Below are 25,561 nucleotides of genomic sequence, written 5' to 3'. Positions count from 1 at the left end.
CTTGGAGGGGTACAAACCAAGAGCAGGTGGAAAACTGCCAGAGAGAAGCGGGGGGATCAGAGAGGAAATGCTGCCAGCAACTCGCCCCTGTGCTGGAGTGTTCATGCACAGAAAATCATCCAAAAGAAATAATAGCAGTAACCATGACAATACCAGCAGCACAGCACTAGCAGGGCTTCCTCAGGGATTAACACTTTTCCATACCAAGAGCATATCTCCCTTCTTCTGATGTGAGCTGTTGATTATGTGGTTGTTTGTCTTTGCTTTATCTTCTCAAAGCAGAGCTACCTGAGAAATCACTTTCTCTGCAAATTGCTTAGGCAGGACCACCTGTGAAATGAAAATATATTTTATAGAAGGTCTGCCCCAGCTCACGTGTTTGTGGAGCACTTTGCACCACAATTCCACTCTAATCTCTCATCTGTGGATGTCCCAATCATATCCAGGAACCCCTGCTGACTGAAACCAAAGTCATCTCATTTCATTGAGCACACTTATTTTCTAAGGTGTGACTCAGAGCCTTTCAGTTAGGTGTCAGCATGTGCTATTCACTAGAAATAAAATCAACACTAATTAATTCTGCTTTTTTCTAAAGCCAGTTTTGGCTTTTGCTGCTCCGGATCATCAGTGAGATACAAACAGAACAGACCTCAGAGAAGCTGGTCCTGGCTGTGTATGAAGACCTGCTTCTCACAGCATGGGCTTCATAGAGGGGTTGGTCACTAACAAGCATGATCCTGGTGGAAGAAAAGGAAACACAAATCATGGGTGCTAAGCAGCCTGATAAGCTGGCAGGCCTTTCACATCTCCTGTTCAGCCTCTCGTGCCTGTATCAGCCACAGGAATTCGTGGCTGTTGTTATTATCATTAAACAGCAGAGCTCATCTTTACTCTTCTCCTGCCTGGGTTGACAAAGATTGAGCTGCATCATTGTTTATGCACAGGAAAGCACAGCAGCGCTCTTTTACAATACATGAAATTTCACTATTAAGCATAGAGCAGTGCTCAGCATCTGATAGGATGTCAGCCAATATTTGACTTTCCGGGTGAGATTAGATTTAAACTTTAATATAAACATAATGCATGCAGTACAAGGCACTCATTTAACAGAAAATTGCTTATAGCCTTCTGCAGGCTGGAGGCTACTTAAAGTTTAAGATACCTCTGCTCCTTTCAAGAGTATCCAGTGGACTTTTAAAATCCCAAGCGTTACTGTGACTCTCATTAGAAGAAGGGCACAGGAAAGGTAAGTTTCTGTTGGTAATTTTTTATTTACTATTGAAAAAGCATAGGAATTTTTGTTCTGAATCAAAGAAAAAGCATATTTTACACACAAAAAATCTGTCAAGGTGGTTTGTATTTGGATTTCCTTATAGCATGCTTACTTTCATTAGATTACCTTTAGCCCCTGTGTTTGAGTGTGTGACAGTGTGTAATTGCAGAGAGATCTACCTGCACGTGTACCTGTGTCTTTCTGTGTGTTCATGCCTGTTCTCTGCACACAGATATTGCTAGGCTAGTCCACCAAGGAGAGGAAGGCAGATTGCCGAATTCCAACTTGAAAGACACAATTTCTTATTAGTGATGAAAATTCACCGCCTCTTACCATAGGCTGCAGTAAGCTCACTACTGCTTGAAGACTGTACTCAGATCAAGTGACTTTTTTTGGAAGCTTTGCCACACGTAGGGCTTGGCTGGCCTGAAGCACTGAACAGTAGAGGGTAGACAGGAGCATCACGCTTAAATGCCCCATTGTGCCCTTTGCTTTTTTCTGGCTAGTAGGCTGCAATCCAATCACACTCTCCTTTTTATGTAGGAAAGGTAGAAAGGGAAAGTGGCTTTCCTCAGAGCTTCTTGAGAGCTCCTTCACTGGAGTTGGTAAGTGATGGTTTCTGCCTCAGACCTAGCCCAGAACCAGCACAGAGTGACTGATCGGGGGACTATTTGGACTGATAAATAATCATTTGCTGAGCAGGTATCTCCCTCCTCTCTTCCTCCCTCCTGCATTGCTCTGTTCAAGAGTTAACAGTCTGGAAGCCTCATCAGGGTCTCTCTCCCACCCTCTACTCCTCTGCTAGCAAAGTTAGCAACTCTGAAATCTAGACTTAGAGAAAGACCACTGAAAACAACAACTCCTGACAGGTCCTAATGCAGGGGCATCCACACTATGTGCTTGTGAAACTGGGAGAGCCTTGCCCCTGGGCAAGAGTGAGCTCTGCAGCAGGTATGTGCTGGAGGGAGATGTCCCCTGTAGGATGGAGACCTGATTCATGGGTTTCTGAGCAGCAGCTGGGTCTGACTGTGGCAAGCTTTGGGATGGGTGGGAGAGGTGCAGCACAGACATGGCCTTGCAGCTGTCTGGCTATAACGTTCCTACAGACTCATTTGTGTTTGCATGGGTACGCCAGCCTTTACATCAAACAGGAAAGGGGGAAGGTCACATCCCTCCCTGAGAGATCCTGGAGTGGCACTGTGCCAGCTCTTACAGGACCCCATATGCACTTTGTCTTCTCCCAGGCATAATGCTTTTTTGCTTGGGTTTGCCTCAGTAAGGAAAGCAGTATATCTTGACCCCTGTAAGTTGGATCACAGGGGTCCACGCTCACTGGTCTTCATCAAGGCATATTTGGCCTCCCACAGCCTGAATGTGACTTGAACGAGGAGAGAAGTGAGACCTCCTCAGGTCTCTGAACATATCGAACCACTCGGAGATGGGGAATCTCAGCTGATCTAAAACTGGTGCTGCACTTTCAAGTGGCAGATGGCAGGTGTTATTATATTACCTAATTGTCATAACATAAACAAAATAAACCAATGTAACTGGTTTAACAGAGGTCCTTGATTAAAATAAGTATCACATTGTCTTTTGTAGTCATATCTTGCAAAGATGGCTGAAATGCAAAACTTCACTCGGGCAGTGGAAGACATTTTCAAGGAAACCTTTCTCACTTACATGAACGGCTGGAGGAAAAACATGACGGAAGCAGCAGATAAATTGCAAGCCAAGGTCGAAGCTGAAAACTTTGATTACGTTATCCTTTATTTGATGGTGATGATTGGGATGTTCTCCTTCATTATTGTGGCAATCTTGGTGAGTACTGTGAAATCAAAGAGGCGAGAGCACTCTAATGACCCCTATCACCAGTACATCGTTGAGGATTGGGGTGAGAAGTATAAAAGCCAGGTTCTGAATCCAGAAGACCTCAAGTGTGTGATCCACGAAAACTTGGGTGCAAGGGAGAAAGGAAGCCTTGGATCGCCTTGACTTTTTGAAGACACCAGCAATAAGAAAATCATAAAGCCATGTGCAGGGAACCCACTGGAATTACAAATAGCTGTGAAACTGTTCCTCAGATTAACAGATGGGTCAATGTGGAACGGAGTGCCAAAGAAATCAGTATCACTGTTTCCCACGAGGACTTTGGCACAGCAGCTCGGGGAACACACACGAAAAATGCATGATTGTGCTTTGCCCTCATATTCTGTTCTTTGGGAAAATAAAACCACTAGAATGAGTAATTTGATTTTTTTTTTTTAGCTTTTTCAACATCCAGAAGCAGATTGGATGTTACCACCTCAGAATAACTGTGAATTAGTGGTTAAAAGTGCCAATTTGGATCCAAACTGTATGACTTAACCCCATCTTAAAAATAATCTGAAAATATGCAGTAAAATATCAAAATCTCCATCTCTTGACTGAACAATGTGTTACTATATGAATCATAGGAGCTAACCTATACCTACACACATTGATTCCAAATTACTTTTTTAATGATCTGGCTCTCGTTTTTATTTCATTATTCATTGGCAGCAAAGATTGACTCATGGCCACCTGATAAGGCCTGTTTTTATACCAGTGGAGCTGCTGAACTAGCAGCCTCATCTAGGAACATGCCCTGGCTGTCCAGGGCAGCTTCTGGTGGTTTATGATCTGTTCTCAAGTCTACAGCTGGCCAAGCTGTCTCTTCTGTTGCTCTTTGGTTCTCTGGAGCAATCTGTCCACCTGGGATACAAGCTGGGTGATGGTGGTGCTAGACACATGCCATCAGCCAGGGCTCAGTGTAGACCACTAAGATTCTGCTTTCTGACTTTCTGATAAGGGGTTTCTATATGCAGCTATCAAGGTTATCCCATTGCTGTATTTCCTAAGGCATTCACAAGTTGGGTACTGGTTTCCAATGGCTGACGGATGGTCTGTCTTCTCCCGCACTGCTGAAGCATCACAATGCTGGCTCTCAGCAAATAATTAGAAGCATAACTGGTGACACTTCTAGTATTAAAACGTGCTTCATTTTATAAGACTCTGGGTTTAGCACCGATTCATGTTGCCAGGCTTAACTCACTCAAGCTAAAAGTTCCCATGCTGGCTGTCTATTGTGTGGGCTTGTTTTTAGAAAGTTTTGGCTGAAACACTTCAGCCATGTCTGCTGCTGCATTTCTGACAATTTTGTTTTGCTCACCTTAAAAAAGAAACTACAAAGGGCTTTCTTTGTAGGAAGCTTTGGCTTGCTTTGTAGACTGGTTTTGAGATTTGGTACAGCAGGTGCTGTCGTGCTCCCAGATGTGCCTTTTGCAGGCAGGGTAAGAAGTCACTCAGTCTGTCAGTGCTGGCAAAGGCTTGTCAGCTCCCAGCATGGCTCTATGCTGAGGCTCTCCCCACCCAGCATGCCCCGTTCCCCCTCACCTGCCTCGGGTGGAATGTGGGTGACTGCCGGCTGCTCGGCTCCGGCCGCGGCTGTGGGACTTTTATTTTGGGGGAAAAGCGCAAATGTGGTGCTGCACCGAGCGGGAGGAGGGACTCCGGGGCCAACTGGCCTTACGGCCATGCCGCGGTCACGGAGAGCCTCTTTTGGCAAGGTCCAGTCGGAGCAGCACCCCCGGAAAACGTATCCAGGTGCACCAACATCACCAGCAGCTGCTGGGCCCGCTCACGCCCCGCTCCCCGCTAAAACCAGACAGCAGCTCCGGCCTCTGCTCCGGCCCTGCTCCCGGGGACCGCGACACGGCTGAGAGGCTGCGCAGCGAGGCTGAGGATCGAGACCTGGGCTGTTCTACCCTCGTACCTAAACCCCTGGGACAAGTGGGAATTGCATTACCTCATAATTATCCTGGGTTTTTTTTTTTTTTTGGAAGAAACGAGGGGCTACTTTCTGCTGCGGCCCCATGCGGCTGCGCCTTTGCGGGACAGGCGGCTCTGCCGGGGGAAGGCGGGACTGCCCCGCCGGGCCTCGCCGCTGCCGCTGCTGGGAGATGTAGTTTGTCGCGCCTTCTCGCCCAGAGCCATGGCCGCCCTGTGAGGTAGGAGACAGGATTTCCCCCTGGGCCTTCCTCCATAGCCTTGCTTGGCCCAGCGCCCGCCGCCCCGTGCTGAGGGGGCAGGCGAGCAGGCGCGGGCGGCGGCACGACATCGGCAGGGAGCTGCTTCCTGCCCTGCCTGCATCGCTGCCTGCCCGCCGGCCTGCCGCCCTGCCCGGCCGCCCCAGAACCCACAGCTTTCGGCCTTCCTGCTTCTCCTGCCCCCCTGCCAGCCCGCTGCTGATCTGCCTAACCTGCCTTCGCCCTTTCTTTTGCCCCCCGGGGTTTCTTGCTCTCCCGGCTTCCTGCCCGCGCCGGCGGCTGGGCCAAGCGGGAGCAGAAGCTCCCTCCTTGCAATAACCTCCGGACCAGGGAGTGTGTGAGGTAAAAGCTGTCGGAGACACACTCGTTTTCTAGAATCCGCGGGCATGGAACACACTCGCTGGCTATAAACTGCGTCAAGCCTAATTTTGGCTGTGTTCTGGTGTGTTACCACCGGGTATAATGCACAGCAGCTTGGAAGTGTCTGACAAATTTTGTTGGGCGTTTTTATAAGAAATAAGCAAATAAGTGACAAAGAGGGATGTGAAGTTATTGTTTGTTGAAAATTTTGTTTTCATGGAGTGCATGCCAGCATGGGTTGCTGGCAGTTCTGGGCATGCAGGGACAAGGAAAGGTGACCAAGGGCCACAGCAGAGCTGGGGTGAGGATGGAGGCAGAGGAGGCTGGCAGCCCAGCAGAATCTCCTAGAGTAACGTGGAGGTAGCAAGCGAGGGGCTGCAGTTTGCAGAGACCCTGGGATATGGTTGAAATGATGCCTTGGGAGACACAGTGGAGCATTCTAATGTGCTACTGATGTTTTTGGTCTTGATTCTATTTGGTTTTATTCCAAATGTCATGACTGGTACGTCCCATCTGGTCTCTTCTTATTTTCCAGAGTTTGGAGCATGTGGGGAGCTGCCAGAGTAATTGCTATTATTGTCATTTCTGCTTCCTCAGGTGTGAAGGTCTTATATGGCTTTATGTTTTTGATGTTTCTTGAGTTGGTGTTCATGTAGGAATTTCTATACAGTGACACTAGTGTAAACTGAATGATTATATAGGTCTTTTTATGGAGTGGTCTCTTTACTCCTCTACACATAGAGGCCATAAATGTACACAGGTCTGTGCTTCTGACTGAAGGTTGTGAACTGCTGCATCTTATGACAGTGGTTTGTGGTGGATTCTTAGTGCAGCAACTCTGTATCATAGTGCTTTCACTGTGCTTCTCTGCAGATGGTGGACTTTACCATATTACTATATTTTCATATGACCCAGTAGTCTTCTTTTTTTCTGAGGACACACTCAGCCATCACTCCTTTTTAAGTGCAGTCACATAACCTTAGTTGCCCCTGCTTTCTGAGGCCTTGTGACTGGTGACTTTTATAGCTTTTCACAAATGGATAAAATGGAGTTGCTCAGAAATCCCCAGTAGACAAAATAATATCTCAAGTCCCATGTTGTTGAGTAGATGTAGTTACTGGCAGGCTGCATGAGATGTTCAGCCAAGACAATTCAAGTGGGTTTGTGAGTACCCAAATGCCTGTATAGGTGTTTCCTGATGCATGCAGGCCAGTCAAATGCTCTGCTGCTACATAAGCAAATGATGGTGTGAGTGGCTGGGTTGTGATGTGGTTCCTGTGGTGGACTGGAGCTGTAATTCAGCAGCTGAGAGACCTGGATTCAATTCTGCACTGCACCACAGACTTCCCATCTGACTGGGGCCCAACTCCTTATTCTGTCTGGGGTGATTGTGTTGCGCAACACAGCGTTGTACAGAATCCCCAGGGAACTCTTCAGCCCTGCTGAGAACACAGGCTCCTAAAGCCGTGTTTGGTGACCCTGTCTGCCTGCTCTGGACCCAGAAGACCGCAGAGCATTTGAAGCTAACAGAGGATTGCTAGTACAGCACTGAGGTGTGCAGTATGGGCAGACCCTCTTCCTCTCACATCTGCTGTAGCTTGATCTGCTTCCCCAGTAGGTCTGAGTGTAAATAGGCTAGTGACTGTGAGGTGCAGTCACAGTGGCAAAGGCCACCAAGATGTGTGGAGTTATATCATTTTGTCCCTACGCTGCATAGGACTCCACAAGCATCTGATAGATAGTTCATGGAGTATGTGTCGTAGAATCTTCAGCAGGACTTCAGGTAGAGCCTTGTCCTCCTGATTCTTTCTTATGTGGCTCACTACAAGACCTTCTTGCTTGTGAGTGAAGGTAATTTAAGTGACCTTCTGTGGGGCTGAGTTTTCACTCCCAGTAGCTCTGTGTTTGTGAAGGGAGCTTGCATTTTCCTGGGGAATGAACAATGCCTGACTGTAGGTGTGTTAGGAACTCCTATCTGTGCCTTATCTGACTCTGAAAAGGCAAACACAAAACTTCAGCTGTTATTTGCCTTCATGCTTTTAAGATAGCACAACCTTGAAAGTAGTGTCTGAGCTTTTTGCATTTGAATTGCCAACCTTAACATTAACAAATACTGTTTTTCAAATGTGAAGTAAATCCTACCTTTTTCTCTCCTCTTCCTACTTTCTTGTCCCTACCCCATGCCCCAGCTCCACCTATTTTCTTCTGTCCTGGGGTTTCAGCTGTTTTTAATAAGATCTGCATCAAGATGGAGTCCGAAAGAGTCAAGAGACAAAGTGGGGAGAAGTGCTTGACCACTTGGAGGCTGGTGGCACAGGCTGTGGTAATGCAGTGTGGAGAGAGCGGTGGCTCCCTTGCTTATTTCCAACTGAGGAGACATTATGAGGATGGACCATCGAAAGTGTCAGCTCCCACGGGAAACACTTGGGATCAAAACACCACTCTTCAGAACACAGAGAGAATTTCTTGGCTTCCTGTCCTTTGTACCTAGGACAGCTACTCCTAGTAGATATAAAATTCAGGCAGATTCAGGCTAGCATCTCAGCAGAGAGGATTGTTTTGCTAAATGCTTAAATAATCAACTCACAAACAAGAGCATTTGCAGGAGTGCACATTGTGATACACATTATACTCTGCTTCTTGCTGGCAGGACAGTACCCTGCAATCATGCTTGCATAATGTTTGCTGACTCTGAAACTTTTTCTGTATGTAAAAAATCACTAAAACCCCATTTTCAGCATCGTATGCCAGATGCTAGCGTGTGTCTGAATGGCCGAGTTCTTGTCTTTTTACAACATGTTGCAAAATTGATTCCGACTGAAGCACAGAGTTTACAGCAATTTAGAAGAGTGAAGGCTGTATCTGATGAAGCCCCCACCCAAGTCATCATTTCGAGGTGAGGACACCCCAGTTGAGCAGTGCAGTCCCTTCAGATCAAGTCAGGCTTGTGTAACTTGGGTTTTATTGAGAAGCATATAGTCATCTGAACTGTGCAGTGAGAACCAGAGTCTGCTCTGATATGGGGTTTTTGCTGACTAATTGTCAGCAAACTTCAGATCTTAACCATTGCCAAAATCCTGGAGGAAACTTCAGAAGTTAAAATGCCTTTTTTTTTGGAAGTGTAACACTATTGACTCATTAGTTCACAGCTGCCCTGACATTTTGTTGGGGAAAGGAACTGTGCAACTCACGATGAACACAGTAAATACTGAATGGCAAACAAATTGGCCACACCAGTGCTTCAGTATAGTTCGATCTCGGTAACAGAGATCACCAGTGGTGCCCCTCCATGGGGATGTTTCTTGGGTATGCTCTGCAGGGTGAGGATTTTGCACCTGGGGGAAGAGAAGAGAAGAGAATACCCTATGTGGATAAATAAGGGCGTTTGTGAAGAAGCTGGCTGAGCAGTGCAGGAGCCTCGAGAACATTTACTTGACATCTTGTTTCTGAAAAAAGATCAGCAGCAGCTATTGTGGTGTGTTGGAGATTTATTCAGACCAGCTGCTGGTGAAGGTTTGGACTAAGATGTAGGGCTTCCTTCTGCCCAACAGGGACTCTTGTTACTGATACAGGAGACAGCTCAAGGGGATCAGGCAGGGATATGTACTTAATCTGAAATCTAGCAGCTGAAATTGGTGCTGGTGGAGCAGCAAGCAGAGCCCTGAAGGCAGTGTTGTGGCTGTGCGCTTCAGCCTTCAGCAGCCCCTCAGGCATTTCTCAGCCTCGAAGTTCAGCTCTGAAATGGATGTTGACCACTGAAGGGATCCAGTGAATGATTGACTCAGTTCCATGATATTACGGGCTGTATGGGGTGTTTAATTTATCAGTAATTCAGAGAGAACTGGTAAATTACACTAGATCCTAGAATTTGTTAGGCATTCAGGCTCCAAATAGGGCAGGTGGACTTAAAAACCACAAGACAGCTCTTCCGAGTGCACTTTAATCCACTGGGTCTCAAATGTGAGTGAGCTGGTGGGACGTGCACATGCACCAAGCTTTGGGAAGCAGACAGCACGGTGCATTTGGCTGGGCAGCTGCTGGGAGGTGCTCTGTGTGTGATGGAAACTCGGCCTCGCTCTGCACAAGCGCAGCACCTGCCCGGGGCCCGTCAAACGCCTGTCCTTCAGCAGCACAGGCCGTGCTTCAGGCCGTCACTCAGCTCCAAAAAGATCCATGTAGGTCATTTCTGAGCCGTGTGGTGCTGGGACACTGCCAGGAGCCGTGCAGCAGATGAGCTTGTCAAGAGAGCTGCAGGGTGGACGTGCTGGGTAGAAACACGTTGGGTGATTCTTTTTAATTTCTGTTTCTTCAAGATGCTCCTGCCCTGGTCTGTGCCTTTAGAAGCGTGACGCTCGTCGGTGCCTGAGTGCAGCCTGCTGTGGGACGGGCAATATAATCAGGCAGCCAAGATGGTGGCATTTAACTGGAAGGTGAGGCTCTCTCCCATTCATAAAACGTATTTGTAAAGCAATGAATTTCTGCTCTTTCAATCAGATGCATGTAAGGTATGGTCGGGTGGGTCCTGTGTTTATGGTTTCCTTGCCTAGAAAGAAAATGGTGAAGGTTGTTCTCTGCACCTCAAGGACAGAGGACTTCTTGTTACGCTTTCTTGCCATACGTGCTTGCACCTTGTAGGCTGGTCCCAGTGTTTGCTGTTGGAGCCTCACACTTTAGACCTGAGCACAGAACTGGTAGGCAAGCTGTGCTCTACTCCTCTCCACTCCTGCTGGCTTTCCCCTTTCCAGACTTCTCTTTGACTTGGCTTTCCTCAGCAAATTCCACTGGAGGTTGTTTTCTCCACTATGTCTTTCGATGTCTTGGGGCAATAAACATTCTGCACGATACATGTTTAGGGCACAGAAATGTTTGAGCGAGTACCTCATGCGTGGACAATTTTAACATGTTAAATCAAGCCATTTGGCAAGAAAGCAGTGCTAACCCCAAGCCTTGGCTTTATCTTTCTGCTGTTGCAGACCTGTGGTTTAAAGAATTTGCCACTTTTATCTCCCATCGTATGTGGAGAGATGGACAGAGAATGGAGGGTTTTAGTAATATTGGAGAGGAGTGGCCTGATGCCAAAGGTGAACGTAGCATTATAAAAGACCCCACTTGAGCCTCTGATTTGTGGACTTTAAGGACACACACCAATGGTCTATGGATACAGGGCTTTTTATAAATTCAGTAGTTTGACAATGGCCAAACAGCTTTATGAGGGACTGGAAGGCTGCTAAGGGTACAGGGGAGTACTGGGAGGCTTGCTAAGGGAGAGCTGGCCCTGTGAACCTGTGAGACTGGACTTACCCTTCTAGCCAGTTGGCTCTTTGAATTAGTAGGCTGGGAAGTTAAATGTACCTTCAGTACCCTTCTGGAATTGTCATCTTTCACTGAGTGCCTGTGCTTCTCTACTTATATTTGTATTCCAAGTTCACAGCATTACCCATTTGCATTTTATTTTCCACTCCATGTGCACTTAGAGTAGCATGCTTTTATAACATTCAAGTATGTCGTGCTATTTCAGTGGTTCCAGGCATTAGAAACTCCTGAAACTGAATCATGGGAGGCTGTGTGTTTTGGTGGTTTTTGTTTTTTCTCTTCTTTGAGTTTAAAGGCATTTATCTATACCTTCCAGATCTGGGCAAGTTAATTGCAAAACTGACATGGATTGAAATTTCTAGGAGCACAAAAGTGTCTTTGGGGATGATATCTGGTAGCTGATATGCATGGATCCATTGCTCATGTGGGAATTCTTCAGAAGCATTTCCACTTTTACGATGATCTTAAGATGTTTGATTCTTCCCTCGTTTTAGCTCCAGATTGTACCAGTATTCTATTTGCTGTAAAGCAAACAAAAGCAACAAAGGCCTGTGCAGAGGGGCTTCAGGTACAAACTTGAGTGGAGTGGACTCATTTTTGTCCTTTCTGCTAGGCATTGATCAGCACAGTTTCTTATGATTCTATGAACAGAGGAGCATTACCATTGCTTTGAATAATGACGTTGCTGTAGGAAGCTGTAGAGCATCCCTGTAAGTTCATCTTTATTGTCCAAGTATTCCAGTAACTGCCTAAACATATTACTTTGCATTTCAGGCTTTGGAGACTTTCCCATTGCTGATGTACATTTTGGCAGCTAAAACATTGATCCTTTGCTTAGCGTTTGCTGGAGTAAAAATGTACCAAAGCAAAAAAATTGAAGAGAAGCTGAAGAGGGAACGGGAAGAGAAATTGAAAAGAGAAGCAGAGAAGAAGGGTGATTGAAGAGTCTCTCAGGTATAGAATTTATTTGATGCCCCGGTCTTCAGCTTAATCTCATATTTTGACTTTGATGCATTCAAATTGTGCAGTTAGAACTATCACCATCAGCAGAGTTCTCGTAATGTTTGTTTCCTGTGATGTATCAGCATATTTGCACACCCATATCATGCCCATTCTTTGTAGTAATTGCAGTTACCACCAGAAAACTTGACAGCAGCCATGGCCCGTGATTTTGGGAGCTCTTAGCCCAGTATTCCTTTTCTGTTCTTAGTCTCTCTGAAGTTTTACACCCAACCAATGGCACAGGAAATCCTGATGTGTAAAGAGGCTGTTAAATTGGGCAAAAGATGCACGAGAGGTGTGCCAGACAGGATGATACAGTAAGTCCTCTTGGCCTTAAGTCACATGATTAAGATAGAAAAGAATCAGCCATTACATTTCTGTGAAATACATGACAAGTTGTAGAACAGAAGGGCCAAATCTCATGCCGTGGAACTTCCCAAGGTAACTTAAATGCCACAGGTTAAGCCTCGTTACATCCACCATATATACTTCACTGAGAAAAAAGGATGTCTTTCTGTATCAAAGAGCAAAATGAACATTGCAAAATTCCTTGAAGTTTTGGGGTTTCATTCCCCAGGTGCTGAACTGCTTCTCTCTGTTTTCCAAGTTTGAACAATCACTGCCTTGTTGGATCAAGTCCATTAGCAGAATGAGTACTGCCTAGTGCTACAATTACATTCCCGGCTTGTTTTGTATGTGATTTTTGTATCAATTTCACGTGTCTCTGTTCTGCAGCAAAGTGAGAATTCTATTCCTGCCTGCCCTTGGTAAACTCGGTGGGAGTTTGAAGTAATGTTACACCTCATTAAACTAAAAAAAACTTACTTTCTCCTTTTGAGGTCATCACCTCACATGTGAAGAGAGTTTTAGTTTTTAAAAATGTTTGCTAGTTCTGGTTTCAAACCTATCACTGTTTTATTTTGTGCAACCAAGATTGGAAACTGTGTCTTGAAAGGGGCCCTGGAAATAGCCATGGGAACAAAGTGGTTAACTTGCATAGAAAAAAGACAACAAAGCCAAAGGTGTTTTTCAGTCTCCTGTTTACATCAGACAGATGGCTTATCTCTGGACAGACTTATGTAATTTTAAACTTTTAAATGAGTTCTGCTAGCCACTGGTTAAATGCTGTGAGAACACTGCTTTCCGTTTTGGCAGAACAAGTCAGAGTAAATTGTATGGAGTTTTATTGCTAAAGAAAGGAGAGATGGGTTGCCTTGCGAGCACGCAAGCCTGCCACTTGAGGGGAACACAGGGTACTGTGTGTGCTAGATGCCAGGGCATTCTTGGACCCATAGCCCAAGGAGATTGCTGCACTAGGGTAAGGAGCTCAGGACACAAGGCGCCTGTGTTCAGCCTGTGATGCTGGCCTTGTCCAGTGACTGGTGTTAAAGTATCTCTGGCTTTGCAGAAAACACTTTGCTTGCCTGGTGTTGCCTACCAGAGGCCCGGTCCTTCCTAAATTCTACCATCTCTTGAACTGTCAGACATATCTTTCTATAATGGGATTGCAAAAAGGGTGAGTTCTTCTAGCCCAAAAATGTTCTCTAGTGTCAGCACTGCAGAGCTGTGATTAGCTGCGATTGCAGCATGCCACATGGGCAGGCAGATTTAGCCCGTGTGCTGCCAGCGTATCCTGCCAGCTGTTCTCACTGCTGTTTCCCCACCCTGCAGATTTTCTGACACTTGGCAGCTTACGTTGGATTCCTTTCCTAGGAGAACGAAGCTTTCCTGTAGATGAAGGATGTGTCAAAGGAATAAAACCCTCAAGAGTACCATTCACCTAAACTGTATTTCAACTTTTTATATGTACAGCAAAGTATCTAAGCCTCTATTTATGCAATAAAAAATCCTTTGTAAAAAGTGATGTCTTTGGTTGCTGCTCACTCAAATGCTACAGTCAGAACTGCAGGGGAAGCAGATCTTAAAGATTAGCTGCAAGGGCTGGTTTTAAAGAGAAAAAACATTTTGAATGCATCATGGGTATGTACAAGGTTCATGAACAGACAGAAGGAAATGAGGAGGGTTCTTCCTCAGAACAGATGCTTCCTGCAGAGGTGTAAATCTGGGGCCTGTTGGCCCTTTGTTGAATCCAGATGAACAAACCCTGGAGAGGAGCTTTTCCAACATGAACATGAGCCAGCAGTGTGTCTGGGTGGCCAAGAAGGCCAATGGCATCCTGGCCTGTATAAAAAATAGTGTGACCAGCAGGACCCAGGAGGTGATTGTCCCCCTGTACTCAATGCAAGTGAGGCCACACCTCGAATGCTGTGTCCAATTCTGGGCCCTTCACTGCAAGAAGGACACTGAGATGATAGAGCATGTCCAGAGACAAGCAACAAAGCTGGTGAATGGTCTGGAGAACAAGTCTGATGAGGAATGTCTGAGGGAACTGGGGATGTTTAGCCTGAAAAGAGGAGGCGGAGGGGAGATATGACCACTCTCTACAACTAACTGAAGGGGAGCTGTAGTGAGGTGAGGGTCCATCTCTCCAGAATAAATTCCTCCAGAACACGAGGAAGTGGTTTCAAGTTACCCCAGGGGGGGTTTAGATTGGACGTTAGGAAGAACTTTTTCACTGAGTTGTTAAGCATTGGAATGGGCTGCCCAGGGGGGTGGTGGAGTCCCTGTCCCTGGAGATATTCCAAAGATGCATAGATGAAGTACTGAGGTTTAGCTTAGTGACGGGCTTGGCAGTGTCAGGTTAGTGGTTAGACTTGATGATCTTAAAGGTCTTTTCCAACCGTAACAGTTCTATGCCCTCCATGTCCAAGCAAGTCTTTCTCAAACCACTTTCTATGCCTAGAACTTCCTTAGATTAATGCAAATCACAGTATCACCTTTGGGGAGTTATCATGCTAGGAGATTTATTATATTATTTCACTATACACGGTATCAGAGAACTGTGTATGGCTCTCTGCTGCTTAGCCTGTGAATCAGCGAGGGTGTTCATTACCATTGCTATTCCTTCATATGCAGTAACACGAAATCCTTGGCATGGTAAGTTAATCGACAGAGGAGATACTTTTTTCACAGAAATAAAGGCTTAAGCATGTGTAGGAGTGCAAATAAATACATTTTCTTTCACGTTTCCCTTCATGTTTCCATTATAAAGCACTTCCTAGATCCTTGTATCTTCTGGAAGTTAAGATGGACCTGAAATCTGCCAGTGGAGTGGGGACAGGAAGAAAGAAGAGAGATGGAAGAGCCCTTGCAGAAGCCTTGTGAATCCAGCAGAACGTGGGAGGCCCCTGGGGTGGCTTACTCCTGCCCTCTCCCTGTGGCTGCAGGCTGAGTTGCCTGCTGTAATTGCACCAGCACATGCTGCTGCCATATCCTCGCAAGTGCTACCTGACTGAGTTTGTGTGCAGCAGATGTGGCTGATCCTCAGGGAGCTTTGCCTGTGGTAGTTACTCACCGGGAGCTGCAGTGATTTTTCAAGTCTCATTGTTCATGCAGTCACCTTGGTGACTGAGGAATATAAGCATCACAGAATCCTGTTCCTGGGATAGAGCAACATCCTTGCTACAGTGGCCTCGGGGCTGCTAGGCTCAGACATTCCTAGTGCCATTACAAAACAGCAGTTTCCTCCTACAACCTCAGCAGTCATCTGTCTGTGCAAAGGTGGGATTGAATGGTAATTTAATTAAATGGCTCTGCGATGTTCAGTGAGAACAGACTCTGCTAACCACCTCCATTAAACAGCTGTTTAGGGAAATGCACTGTGGTGCTCAGCTAAGCCACATGCCTAAACCTTAAGAGGAAATTGTAAGGCTTGTGTAGTCTCCACCAGCTTCAAAAGTAAGTAAAGTCTTGGCTTGATGCATGCCTTTGAATATTGACCCCAAACTAGATGGTTTTTAGACTTTCAACTGAGAGCAGGTTTTTCCAGACCAGTAGTAATAATCAGCTTTTTGGCTTTGTTTGTTTGTTTGTTTTTTATGGAACTGGAAGCAGAGATAATCTCTCCTTCAATAAAGTTGCTTTGTAAGACAGGATCAAAGGCACACAATCTCTCTGTAAAGCAAGTCATTTAGCACTAAAACACGTGAGCATCTTTTTGGCACCGTTTGGCACTCAAAGCAATCAGGACCAGCGTTAAAATCTGGGAACCCTACATTGCCAAGCATGTGCAAGATGGGAATTAACAGAACAAGCCTCTTTTTTGTCTGGGGCTTGAATGGGGAAGAAAGGAGCTGTGAGGATTCTCCTCTGAAGTCATCCACACCATCACCTTATTTTGTCTGCAGCCAAATCAGAAAAGATCTTTGTATGTGTAAGATTTCGAAGCCAGGTCCAACCTTGCTTACTTTAACTGTGGAGTAGTGCTACAGCACAGATAACCCTTAGAGCTTGTGATGGGTGCCACAGCAGGCTGATAGCCTAGAGTTTCCAAAATAAGAAGAGATCTTATCCATTCCCAGACCTGAATTCCCAGTTTTCTGTCATACCAAGGCAGAGTTTTGATCTATGTTCTCAGTAGGTGGGTTACAGCTTTTTCTTTTTTTCTTATGCCTTTGGGTTTCCTGCATGTCACAGTTGCAGCCTTGAACAAGAAATTGTGCTGACACTGGGGGGAGACAACAGCTCAGATTTGTTTAGGTTTCTTGTTCAGAAATCGTCTGGGGACCTTGAAGTTTGGTTTCTTACTGAAAGAAGGGTTATACAATTAGTCTTGACAAGTTTAAGGAAAAGAACAAAATATTCAATTCGATTGAGTGTCTGCAAACAGGATGAGACAGCAAGGGTAGAGAGCCTTGAAGTGCTCAGCGTGTATGACTACACAGGATCCTCTTGTACATGTTCCCCTTCCAGAAAGCGAGGCAGATCACACTCTTCTGTTGCCCACAGAACTATGGAGTCTCTCCTGTTCCATGAAATGACTCTTTTCAAAAAGGACATTCATGTTGTCTATCAGATGGCCAGCTTTCAGCACCCCACTTGCATTATGGGATGTTGTCATTGTCATCAGTGCCAAGTGTTGAAGACTGAGAAATAAATCTGACTTAACATTCTCGTGTGTGTACCTTCAAGCTTTCTTTTACTGACACAGAGGCTTGTGTTTTTTAACAGAAGCCAAAATCTTTGTGTAGTAATAGCAAATGGAGCTGTTGGGCTTTTAAGAGAAAGCAAATAAACTCTCAGAGGTTCTGAGATGACTGAAGTGGCTACTGGAATAGGACTTTTCCAACCTGAGGGAGGTCAGTGACTGTGGAGTGTATGTGATCCTTAAAGTGAAAAATAAATGAAGAAGCATTCAGCTGGACTATTTTCTCATCCTTTTTAGACTTTGGCTGAAATGAAGTCAGCTTGATTTTAGTACCACCGAACAGTTTTAGTCAGAAGGCCACAAGACTTTTACTGGAAACACACCAGCAGTGGTGCAGGAGGAAGGCAGAGCTCCCTGAGCAGCATCCTAGAGTAGGAGGGATTGCTCTCCAGCCATTGTGCAGCAAGTCAGGGAGCTCAATATTTGTTAGCTCTTCCAAAAGCCTCAGATGCAAAAAACTATTTCCAGCATTTCCTTCCTCAGTTTTCCCCTTGGGGATCAGCAGTTCCAGATGTTTTTTATTCTTGCTCTTTTTAGTAAAAGCCCTGCAAATATTCTGCCTGGGGTAGAGTCCTTCACAGTTCTACTTGGTTCCAGCTTTAACTTATGACACTCAGTCAGCATCTCTGCTTACCTGCTGACTGTCAACTCCCTGATCTCAACTCTGTCCGAAGAGGAGCACTGCAGCAAACTCTCACATCTCCCTTTCGAGGTCTGTTGTGAGTGAAACCAGGAGACTAAACTGAAACAAACCTCACTTGTTCCAGCTTTCAGTGGTTGTTAACAGTATTTGCAAAATTGCTTCCAAACTTGTTGCATCTTCTCCTTGTTTATTAACTACGTTGTAAGTCTTCAAGTCAAGTTTAGTGAGGAGCTGATAGATGTCACATGAAGGGGTTGGCTGCCTTTTGTTGGTCTTGTGTCTGACATGCTCTCAGTCATGTGGAAAACAGACATACAACCCACGTGAATGTCTGGAGACTAATCAGGTAAAATTTTTAATACCTGAGTTTCCCCCTGGACATGTACCAGAAGCCATTTTCATATAGTCTGACTGTGACTAACTGGTTTGGGCTTGGAGGTGGCATACACAGCCCACATAATTTCTTGGTTTGGCTTTGGCTTTCAAAAGTGATTTGTCTTGGCTACTTGGAAGAAACCCAGCATATCATCTAGGCTCAGCTGGGCCTTCATTGGCATATGTGTGTGCCAATCTTGGGGTCACCAGCTGGCCCTTCTCCAGCTGATAACAGAAATACCTGCTGATTGCCAGAACAGTTATCCCCATAGCAATGAACTCCTCATATGTTCCCATAGAGAAAAGTTTTGTTTTGGGCACAAAGAAGTGACTAGGCCCATATTTATATGTATCTCCATATGGCATCAATTTCTCCCTCTTTGAATCTGACGAGAGGGCTGTTGGAAATATCCATGTGTACCAGCATCAAAGGCTGCCGGACCAACAGACTGTTTCCAGTCTATCCAAAGGCTCTTCAGATGGCCGTTACAGAGCAGAGACTGTATGTAGTCACTTTTTATTGATCATGAGAAACAGCATGGGTGACTACTCTTTTTTATTGGTCTCTTATTTTTCCCCTGGACTTCCTCGTATTGATTGATTTTGCTGTCCAGTGCCTCGGCTTCTTATGGTGTGGCACTTCCCCAGTCCTATGGATCTTTTGATTTGCTGTGATTGCTATTCCTCTGGCCCAAACTCAGGATAATTTTCTGGCACGGTGTTTCTCATTGATTTGAGGAGATGTAGAGCTACCCACCAAGAAATGTCAGACAGTGACAGTTAAGTACAATTTTAAGTCAATAAATGAATCTGGCTCTTAGATATATTTGTTTTATAAAACAAATTTCTTGGTTTGCATTTCTTACATAGAACAGTGTTCCTATAATCCCTTCTTTGTTCATCTATGCATTTCACTCCATGCCTCATCCACATGGTCACTGCAAAAGGAAATGTCAAGGAACAAGTTCCCGGAGACAGAGGCTGGGCTTTGAGCAATGTTGGTTGTCTTTCCACTACCCAACCAGCCTGCTCCCAGTTCTCAGGTGTGGCCGAAATAGGACTCACTCTGCCTGCTCAGTGACAGAAGTTCACACCTTATGTGCCATCATTACATCCCTGGCTTGGGCCTCTATAGGCTCTTGCCCCAAGTGCATTTGTCCCATCTGTACCCTGGATTGCAGCATGGTTTTAGAGCAGAGGACTTGAAAATAAGAAAGAAAAATGAGTTGAGCCAGTCATCACAGGCCTGCTTCATGAGCTGAAGGAAAATAAATGTGGGGTTTTTTTTCCATGGAGATGAGTCTTGGAAAAGCATTTAGAAGCAATTAGTCAATGAGACATCATAAAAATTCAGGTGATTTGCATTCCAGCTAACTTGGAGCAGAGGGACATCTGTTATAGCTTCTTCATCAACATATGCATTTGCATCTGCTGCTCCTCTTTATGCAAAGATACTTTAATCATTTTCTTCTAGTGATGCCTTTCAGTCACACAGAGTCATGAGTAGGAACAAAAAGCTTTGCTTTGACATCCTGCAATGGTCAAAGTGTTCTGAGCCTCACAACAAGAGCTGTTGCTAGCAAACCTAATAAAATAATAGTTATTTAAAATCCTACCAAGAAGATATTAAACTCATGCATGCTATTTCAAGTGCTCTTGAATAAGGTGCGTGCTATTTGGTAACATCCTCTTATTAGCTTGTTTAGTCATATGTTAAAGGAATTGCTTGTCATCCTAAATTACCAGTTGAGTCAGAACTGTATGAGCCACAATATTTTTCCTCAGTACAAAGGTTTACAACATTTTCTAGAAAACATGGGTTGTAATTACCCTTAGGCAGCAGCAAAGGGGGAGGGAGGAAGAAAGGAGAGGGTGTTTTTATAAAATACCAAAGTTTATTTGATTTCAGACTCAGTTGTTTTGCCAGCCCACAGGTTTCCATACACTTTAAATAAGGCTGGATAGAAAAGTTTTGCCAGCCCTCAGCCTCCGAACAAGAGGCTGGGAAAACTGAAGGTGTTCAGTAAGGTTTTGCCAGGCCTTTGCAGGAAAAGGATGACTTCTTGCTGTCTGGGAGTTGCATCACCAAACACTTCCTCTTTCCTTGTGCTCGTTTCAGTGAAACCTTTCATGGAGGCTTCATCCTCGTTTTACCAAAGAACACAAAACAGGAAAGGCAAAGAAATTCCTGTGACAGAAATCACTTCCATTTGATGCTTCCCTATTGCTAAAATGGATGGAAAGCGTGTGATTCTGCACTTGGTCCCATGGACTCCTCTGTGAATTAGGGAAGGCAGAAGACACACCCTGTCCACGAAGAAGTGTTGCAATGCAGCCCTCAACTCGCAGCTGCATAAGCCACAGCATCAGAGAGCAAGAGGGCTGAGCTACGGTGAGGCAGCAGTCTGGGTCTCTGCTCCTTTCAGGTTTGGTCTCCTTCATCATGTGAATCCAGAACGCAGCAATGAAGTCACCAGCTTTATGCTGGTTTGACTACAGCAGACTGTTATTCTCCCTAATAGCGTAGTGCAGCGTCATCAGATGAAGGTAAACAGTTATTGGGAAAGTGAGGTGTGCACCACTTATTTCTTAAGAAAACCAAGCTGCTGTGCAATTACTGCCTATCCTTGTGGTAACTAGGCACCAGGCCTATTTCTTTCTTCATGCTGATTTCACGCCACTTCGTATTCATTGATATTTAGTGGAGCAATCACTACTTCAAGCCAACGTGAAATTACGTTCAGGGCCACGAGACAAGGACAACAAAAACATTTCTGACCGTCTCCAGTTGCTCTGCTTCCCTGGCCCTCTCTTTCCTCCTTGCATTTGAAGTACCTAATTTTCCATTCTCTGCGACATCCCATATTTGTAAAAAGTGAGCAGATGTTTCTGTTGATGAATATGAAGCTGAGAAAAGATGGTTATTTTTCTTTGTACGTTCACATCTCAGCTCTAAAGAATCATACGTGTGGATTCTTCTGAAGATAGATGAGGCTTGTTTCTAGATATCTCTCTGCCACACCAAATTTAAATGCTCATTTAGATAGTTCCCACATACAGGAGAAAAACTGCACAGATTTGCTTCAGCGTATTAAAACATTTTAGTGAACCTGTGAATCATTTCATAACATTTCTTTTATGTTTTTATGGTCTTAGTTCTCTTAGAAGTACACAATAAACACACACCCAGTAATGAGCAGTGCAGAGAATGTAAATTGGGAGCCACTTTAAAACAAACAACTGAAATATTCAATGAACTTGAAAAAAGCTGCTGTTAAAAAATATTACTTTGCATCACTCATAAACAATCTTTTGAACTCAGTTCCATGAGGAATCATTACATCTCAGTAATCGATGTCATGGATAAAGAAAAACTCCAATGATGAGTGACATATTTTATCCTGAGAGACTGAACTCTTCGTACTTTAAAGCCTGAACCAACTAACTACTAATTGTTAGGCTTCAGAGAGGAACTTTCATTTTAGAGAGCTTTCTTTTATCTGTCACTGAAGTGTTTATTGGAGGCCACAGTAGGAACCAAGGTACTGGGTTCAACGAACAACTGAGTTGATAGCAGATGTTAATGTGTGTATGATGGGAAAGTTGCATTAAAGTCTTCAGACTTCTGTGGACTCTGATGTCGTTCACTCTCCAGCATATTCCCTGCTCGGGGTGAGGGTCAAAAAGAAGCTTGACCTACAGGATTCAGAACTGGAATGCTGTTATGGTTTGACATGACAGCCATTTCTGGTAAGGGGGAAGGGGCTGTAAAGATAGGTCCTGCAAGTAGTTGCTCACAACTCTCCCCAGCTCTGAGCCAGACCCACTTCTGGGGCTGAGCCAATTAGATGACTCCCCGATCACTTTTTAAGAAGAAGCTGGAAGAGGAGGCTTCTTCCTGTTTCTTTCTTCTTCTCTAGCCAGGGGCAGTGATTCACTTCATTAAAGACCCTGAGCCAGGGGCAGAAACTATGGCCGTAGCAGGCCATGTCCCATGGGAGGGACCCCATATTCACAGAAGCTGTAACTGTGGGAAGAAACCCATGACAAAGAAGCTCATTAAAATTATGCTCAGAAGAGGCCATGTCCCAAGGGAGGGACCCTGTATCTGCAGAAACTGCAACTTTGGTGAAGAATCCACGCCAGAGATATCCACCAAGGACTGTGTCCCGTGTGAGGGACCCTGTATTGGCAGAAGCCACAGCTGTTGGGAACAACCCACACCAGAGAAGTTTGTTAAGGACTGTGTCCCATGGGAGGGACCCCGTATCAGAGCAGGGGAAGAATGCCAGGAGTCATCCTCATCTGAGCAGAGAGAAGCAGCAGAGCCCATGTGTGAGAGACTGACCACATCTCCCACTCCCTGCCCCCTTGAGTTGTTGAGTGGGGAAGGAGGTAGAGATATTGGGAGCAGTGAGCTGGGCCTGGGAAGAAAGGAGGGAAGGGAGAGAGAGATCTTAAAGTGCTGGTTATAATTTTCTCATCATCCTGCTCTATTTTTGCTTTTTGTTCTGTTCTGTTTCTTGTAGGTAGCAGAACAAACTTTCCTACTTTCCTCTCTAAGTCGAGTACTGGAGTCTGTTTTGCCTAGAACCGTAATTGTCAGCGAGCCCTCCCTGCCCTTGTCTTAATCCAAAACATCCTTGGTTATCTTTTTCCTCACATTTTGCTGGGGCCTCTGCCATCCTAACAAGGATGAGAGTGAATAGGGGGAACCAAGTGAGAGACTGTCAACATGCTTCTGTACTGTCTGGGAAAAAACACAACAAATATAAGACAGAAACTGGAATTCAGAACAGAATACAGAAAGTGGATCTTAGGCATGGTTTGGCCCACTTTTGTGATAAGGCTTGCACCCTCTCTGATGCAAGCATATCAGCCTAGTCATAGAATACACCTAAACCAAGACATTTTGATTTTAAATTGTCTCTTTTATGAGTGCTATTGGCATGTAGTCCTTACAGTTTACATTTTTTTATGAGAAAGGCTCAGCAGGGCTAGAGCAGGGTAACTCATTTGACAGCAATCAAAACAGATTTGAAGCCTGACTGCAGGAAGAACCATTTAAGAAAATGTGTCAAGGTAGAAGCTCTCCCATTTCTTCATGAGTCACTACCTTCCATATGTTTGGAGTCATCTTCTCTATTCCTTTAACAATCAAGTCACTGAAGAGAGTACACTTACAGGAGTGGGTCCTCTCTACAGACCTCAGGGCAAAGTTCTTGCTGTTGTCTGTAATAAACCATTTCAAAGAAGCCCAGGTGGTGTCCGTAGGATAGATGATGGTTGTAAGATGAAGGCACAAGAATAAGATCACGGCCATTGGCTCTAGTAACCAGGGCAACACTTAATACTGTACATGTGGATTGCCGGTGGGACTGGCAGCAGGGCTCCCCTCTCCATCTCCTTCCCTTCTTTTGTCCCTGCACACATTGGCTGCATTTTATCCATTTGTCACCATTATGCACTTCCCATAGGATGTGGTCAGAGCTTCACACAAGGTTCTGCTAATGGATGGGCAGAGAACCTCTCAATACCAGTTTGTATCTCCAGGGCATCCACCGTGGGCATCTGCCGGCATGAACAAGTGTCCATACTGGGCAATGCAGACTGGCCTCCTTGGCTACTTTTCCTCCTGTTATAAGATATTCTGGACTATCTGCTTCTGCTAAAAATGTATTGAAACTATTAAGCTGCAGCATCCTCAGAGCTCTTAAATACGGCAGGCTCTGCCTCTTTGAAGCAGCATCAAAGCAGCCTCTGTGAATTACTGAGGAGTGGATTTGCAATGCCCTGCATGGTGGCATCTGAAGGCTCATGAAGTATACTTGCAGAGCTCACGATGCCTGTTGTCCCAGTGCTACTCTGCACTGTCACACTCAATCAGTGGCAGCACCAGCAGTGGTTTCCAGGTTGCTGATCAAATCGCATCTTGGAAAACAATAGTTCCACCAGGCTGGGTAGGCTGCAACTGCACAGCTAGCTGATACTTGCTCATATTGAACACTGTGATTCCTTCTCACAGGATTGGGTAGATCCATGTGCCCTGTGAGTGTGTGTGGCCCAACCAGGCACCAACCAGGTGAAAGAGGTCCAGAGGGATGAGGATATAGAGGAAGGAGCAGCCTAGAGTCAGCACAGAGAGTAAGCCAATGCCTGAGCTTTGAGACCAGTGGCAGAAATTTCCTCCTTGGCAAGTCTGTGGCCTTAAGGAAGATGTCGCTTTGAAATCCCCCTGGGTGAATGAAGGGGATGAACTCTTGGTGTCTTGTTATGGGAGGAAGGAGAACCAGCAGACCCCCACCCAAACCTCTCTAGTGAGCAGGCCCAATCCCAGTGTTGGAAGGTGATGCCTGGTGACCGGTGCCCAACAGCACAGCATCCTGGGCAAGGTCCACCGTGTTCAGCCTGCCCAGTTCCAGGCCTTGGAGGGGAAAGAAAGAGGTGATGCCAGGTTGTTCAGGCTAGAAGGCTAGATTAGTCAGGTAGGATTTCCCCCTGGTGAATCTGTGTTGAGCCCCCCTGATAACCATCTGTTCCTTCATGCCCTTAGAAATGGCATCCAGGATGAGCTATTCCATCAGCTTCCCAGGGATGGAGGTGAGACTGACCTGCCTGTAGTTTCCAGGGTCATCCTTCTCATCCTTTGGCCTTCTTGTGACATTGGCCTTCCTGTAGTCCTCAGGCACCTCACTGGTCCTCCACGATTGTTTGAAAATGATGGAGAGCAGTTTAGCAATAATATCAGCTGGCTCCCTTGGCACTCATGGGTACATCCCAAACAGGAGCACAGAAGCATGTGGCAAAGTGAGGGCTGCATCTGGCCTGGAGAAATGGGAACAGTCAGGGGAACATGTGTGCATGTGCACGCACATGTGTGTCCAAGTGTGTGTGTGTGTGTGCATGACTGTGGAGAAACAAGAAAGTGAAAACTATTTTGACCCATCTGGTTTCTGATCTGTCCTTCCTCCCCCTGCAGATGCATATGCAGAATTTTACCACAGAAACGTTCTTATTGGTACAAGACTGTTAAATTGCTCACACCTAGCTGTACTTACAAGGCTGGGAGTGAATACTGGCAACATTCACTCGTCAGCCGCACAGATGGGGCTGAACAGCACAAACATGCTAGTCTCCAACAACGGCATGCATTTCCTTGCCCACCTTTGAAACTGAGATACCCCACATTCCATGTCTTCTCCCCTGGAACAGTTTTATTTCCCACTAACAGTGGGAAGGTGTTAATGCAAAAAAAAAGCTGTGGTATCTAACTCAGCTGTATGGATGCTCTCCTTGCTGAGGCACATGAGTGATGGGGCACATCATGTTAGCAGCAGCACAGGGAGAGCTGAAGTCTGAAAGTTTGATATAAGAAGAAGAGTATACTCCCAGAAAAAGAAAAGCCTATATGTTGGATTTTTTAATCCAGATGCAAAATGATGGCAGATTCAGACTGTACACATATGAAGAAAAATCCTTTAATA

At 45.4% G+C, this 25,561-nt stretch overlaps 3 protein-coding genes across 8 annotated transcripts; 2 read left to right on the top strand and 1 right to left on the bottom strand.

Annotated features, from left to right (window-relative positions):
• Positions 1-2,887: 2,887 nt before the first annotated feature.
• Positions 2,888-3,265, top strand: KCNE2 (potassium voltage-gated channel subfamily E regulatory subunit 2). The gene has a single exon (XM_010198541.2). It carries the CDS (start codon positions 2,888-2,890, stop codon positions 3,263-3,265), a length of 378 nt encoding a protein of 125 aa, XP_010196843.1.
• Positions 3,266-5,173: 1,908 nt separating this feature from the next.
• On the top strand, positions 5,174-15,886 carry SMIM11 (small integral membrane protein 11). Of its 6 annotated transcripts, none has more exons than XM_062001340.1 (4): positions 5,174-5,298; positions 10,011-10,127; positions 11,785-11,964; positions 13,684-13,876. In XM_062001340.1, the coding sequence occupies exons 2-3, from the start codon at positions 10,107-10,109 to the stop codon at positions 11,950-11,952; spliced, it is 189 nt and encodes a 62-aa protein (XP_061857324.1). In that variant the 5' UTR covers positions 5,174-5,298; positions 10,011-10,106; the 3' UTR covers positions 11,953-11,964; positions 13,684-13,876. The 6 variants fall into 6 exon arrangements, with proteins under 6 accessions (XP_061857324.1, XP_061857332.1, XP_061857361.1 ...); XM_062001348.1 differs by lacking the exon at positions 5,174-5,298 and adding an exon at positions 5,309-5,679; XM_062001377.1 differs by lacking the exons at positions 5,174-5,298; positions 13,684-13,876 and adding exons at positions 5,728-8,593; positions 15,125-15,886.
• Positions 15,887-23,141: 7,255 nt separating this feature from the next.
• C1H21orf140 (chromosome 1 C21orf140 homolog) lies at positions 23,142-23,876 on the bottom strand. Its single transcript, XM_010201965.2, is given in 7 exon segments — positions 23,142-23,184; positions 23,186-23,364; positions 23,366-23,414; positions 23,416-23,525; positions 23,527-23,578; positions 23,580-23,849; positions 23,851-23,876. Coding segments are annotated over 7 exon segments (729 nt in total).
• Between the last annotated feature and the right edge of the window lie 1,685 nt (positions 23,877-25,561).

This window comes from Colius striatus, chromosome 1 (assembly GCF_028858725.1).
Source record: "Colius striatus isolate bColStr4 chromosome 1, bColStr4.1.hap1, whole genome shotgun sequence".
NCBI lineage: Eukaryota > Metazoa > Chordata > Aves > Coliiformes > Coliidae > Colius > Colius striatus.
This window is presented reverse-complemented; position numbering and strand designations above follow the sequence as displayed.

Bases quoted from the DNA above. Each gene is read 5' to 3' on its own strand.
- KCNE2 (XM_010198541.2), top strand. From the start codon at position 2,888: ATGGCTGAAATGCAAAACTTCACTCGGGCAGTGGAAGACATTTTCAAG.
- SMIM11 (XM_062001377.1), top strand. From the start codon at position 10,107: ATGGTGGCATTTAACTGGAAG. The intron at 10,128-11,784 runs GTGAGGCTCTCT...TTTGCATTTCAG, and splicing joins TGGTGGCATTTAACTGGAAG to GCTTTGGAGACTTTCCCATT.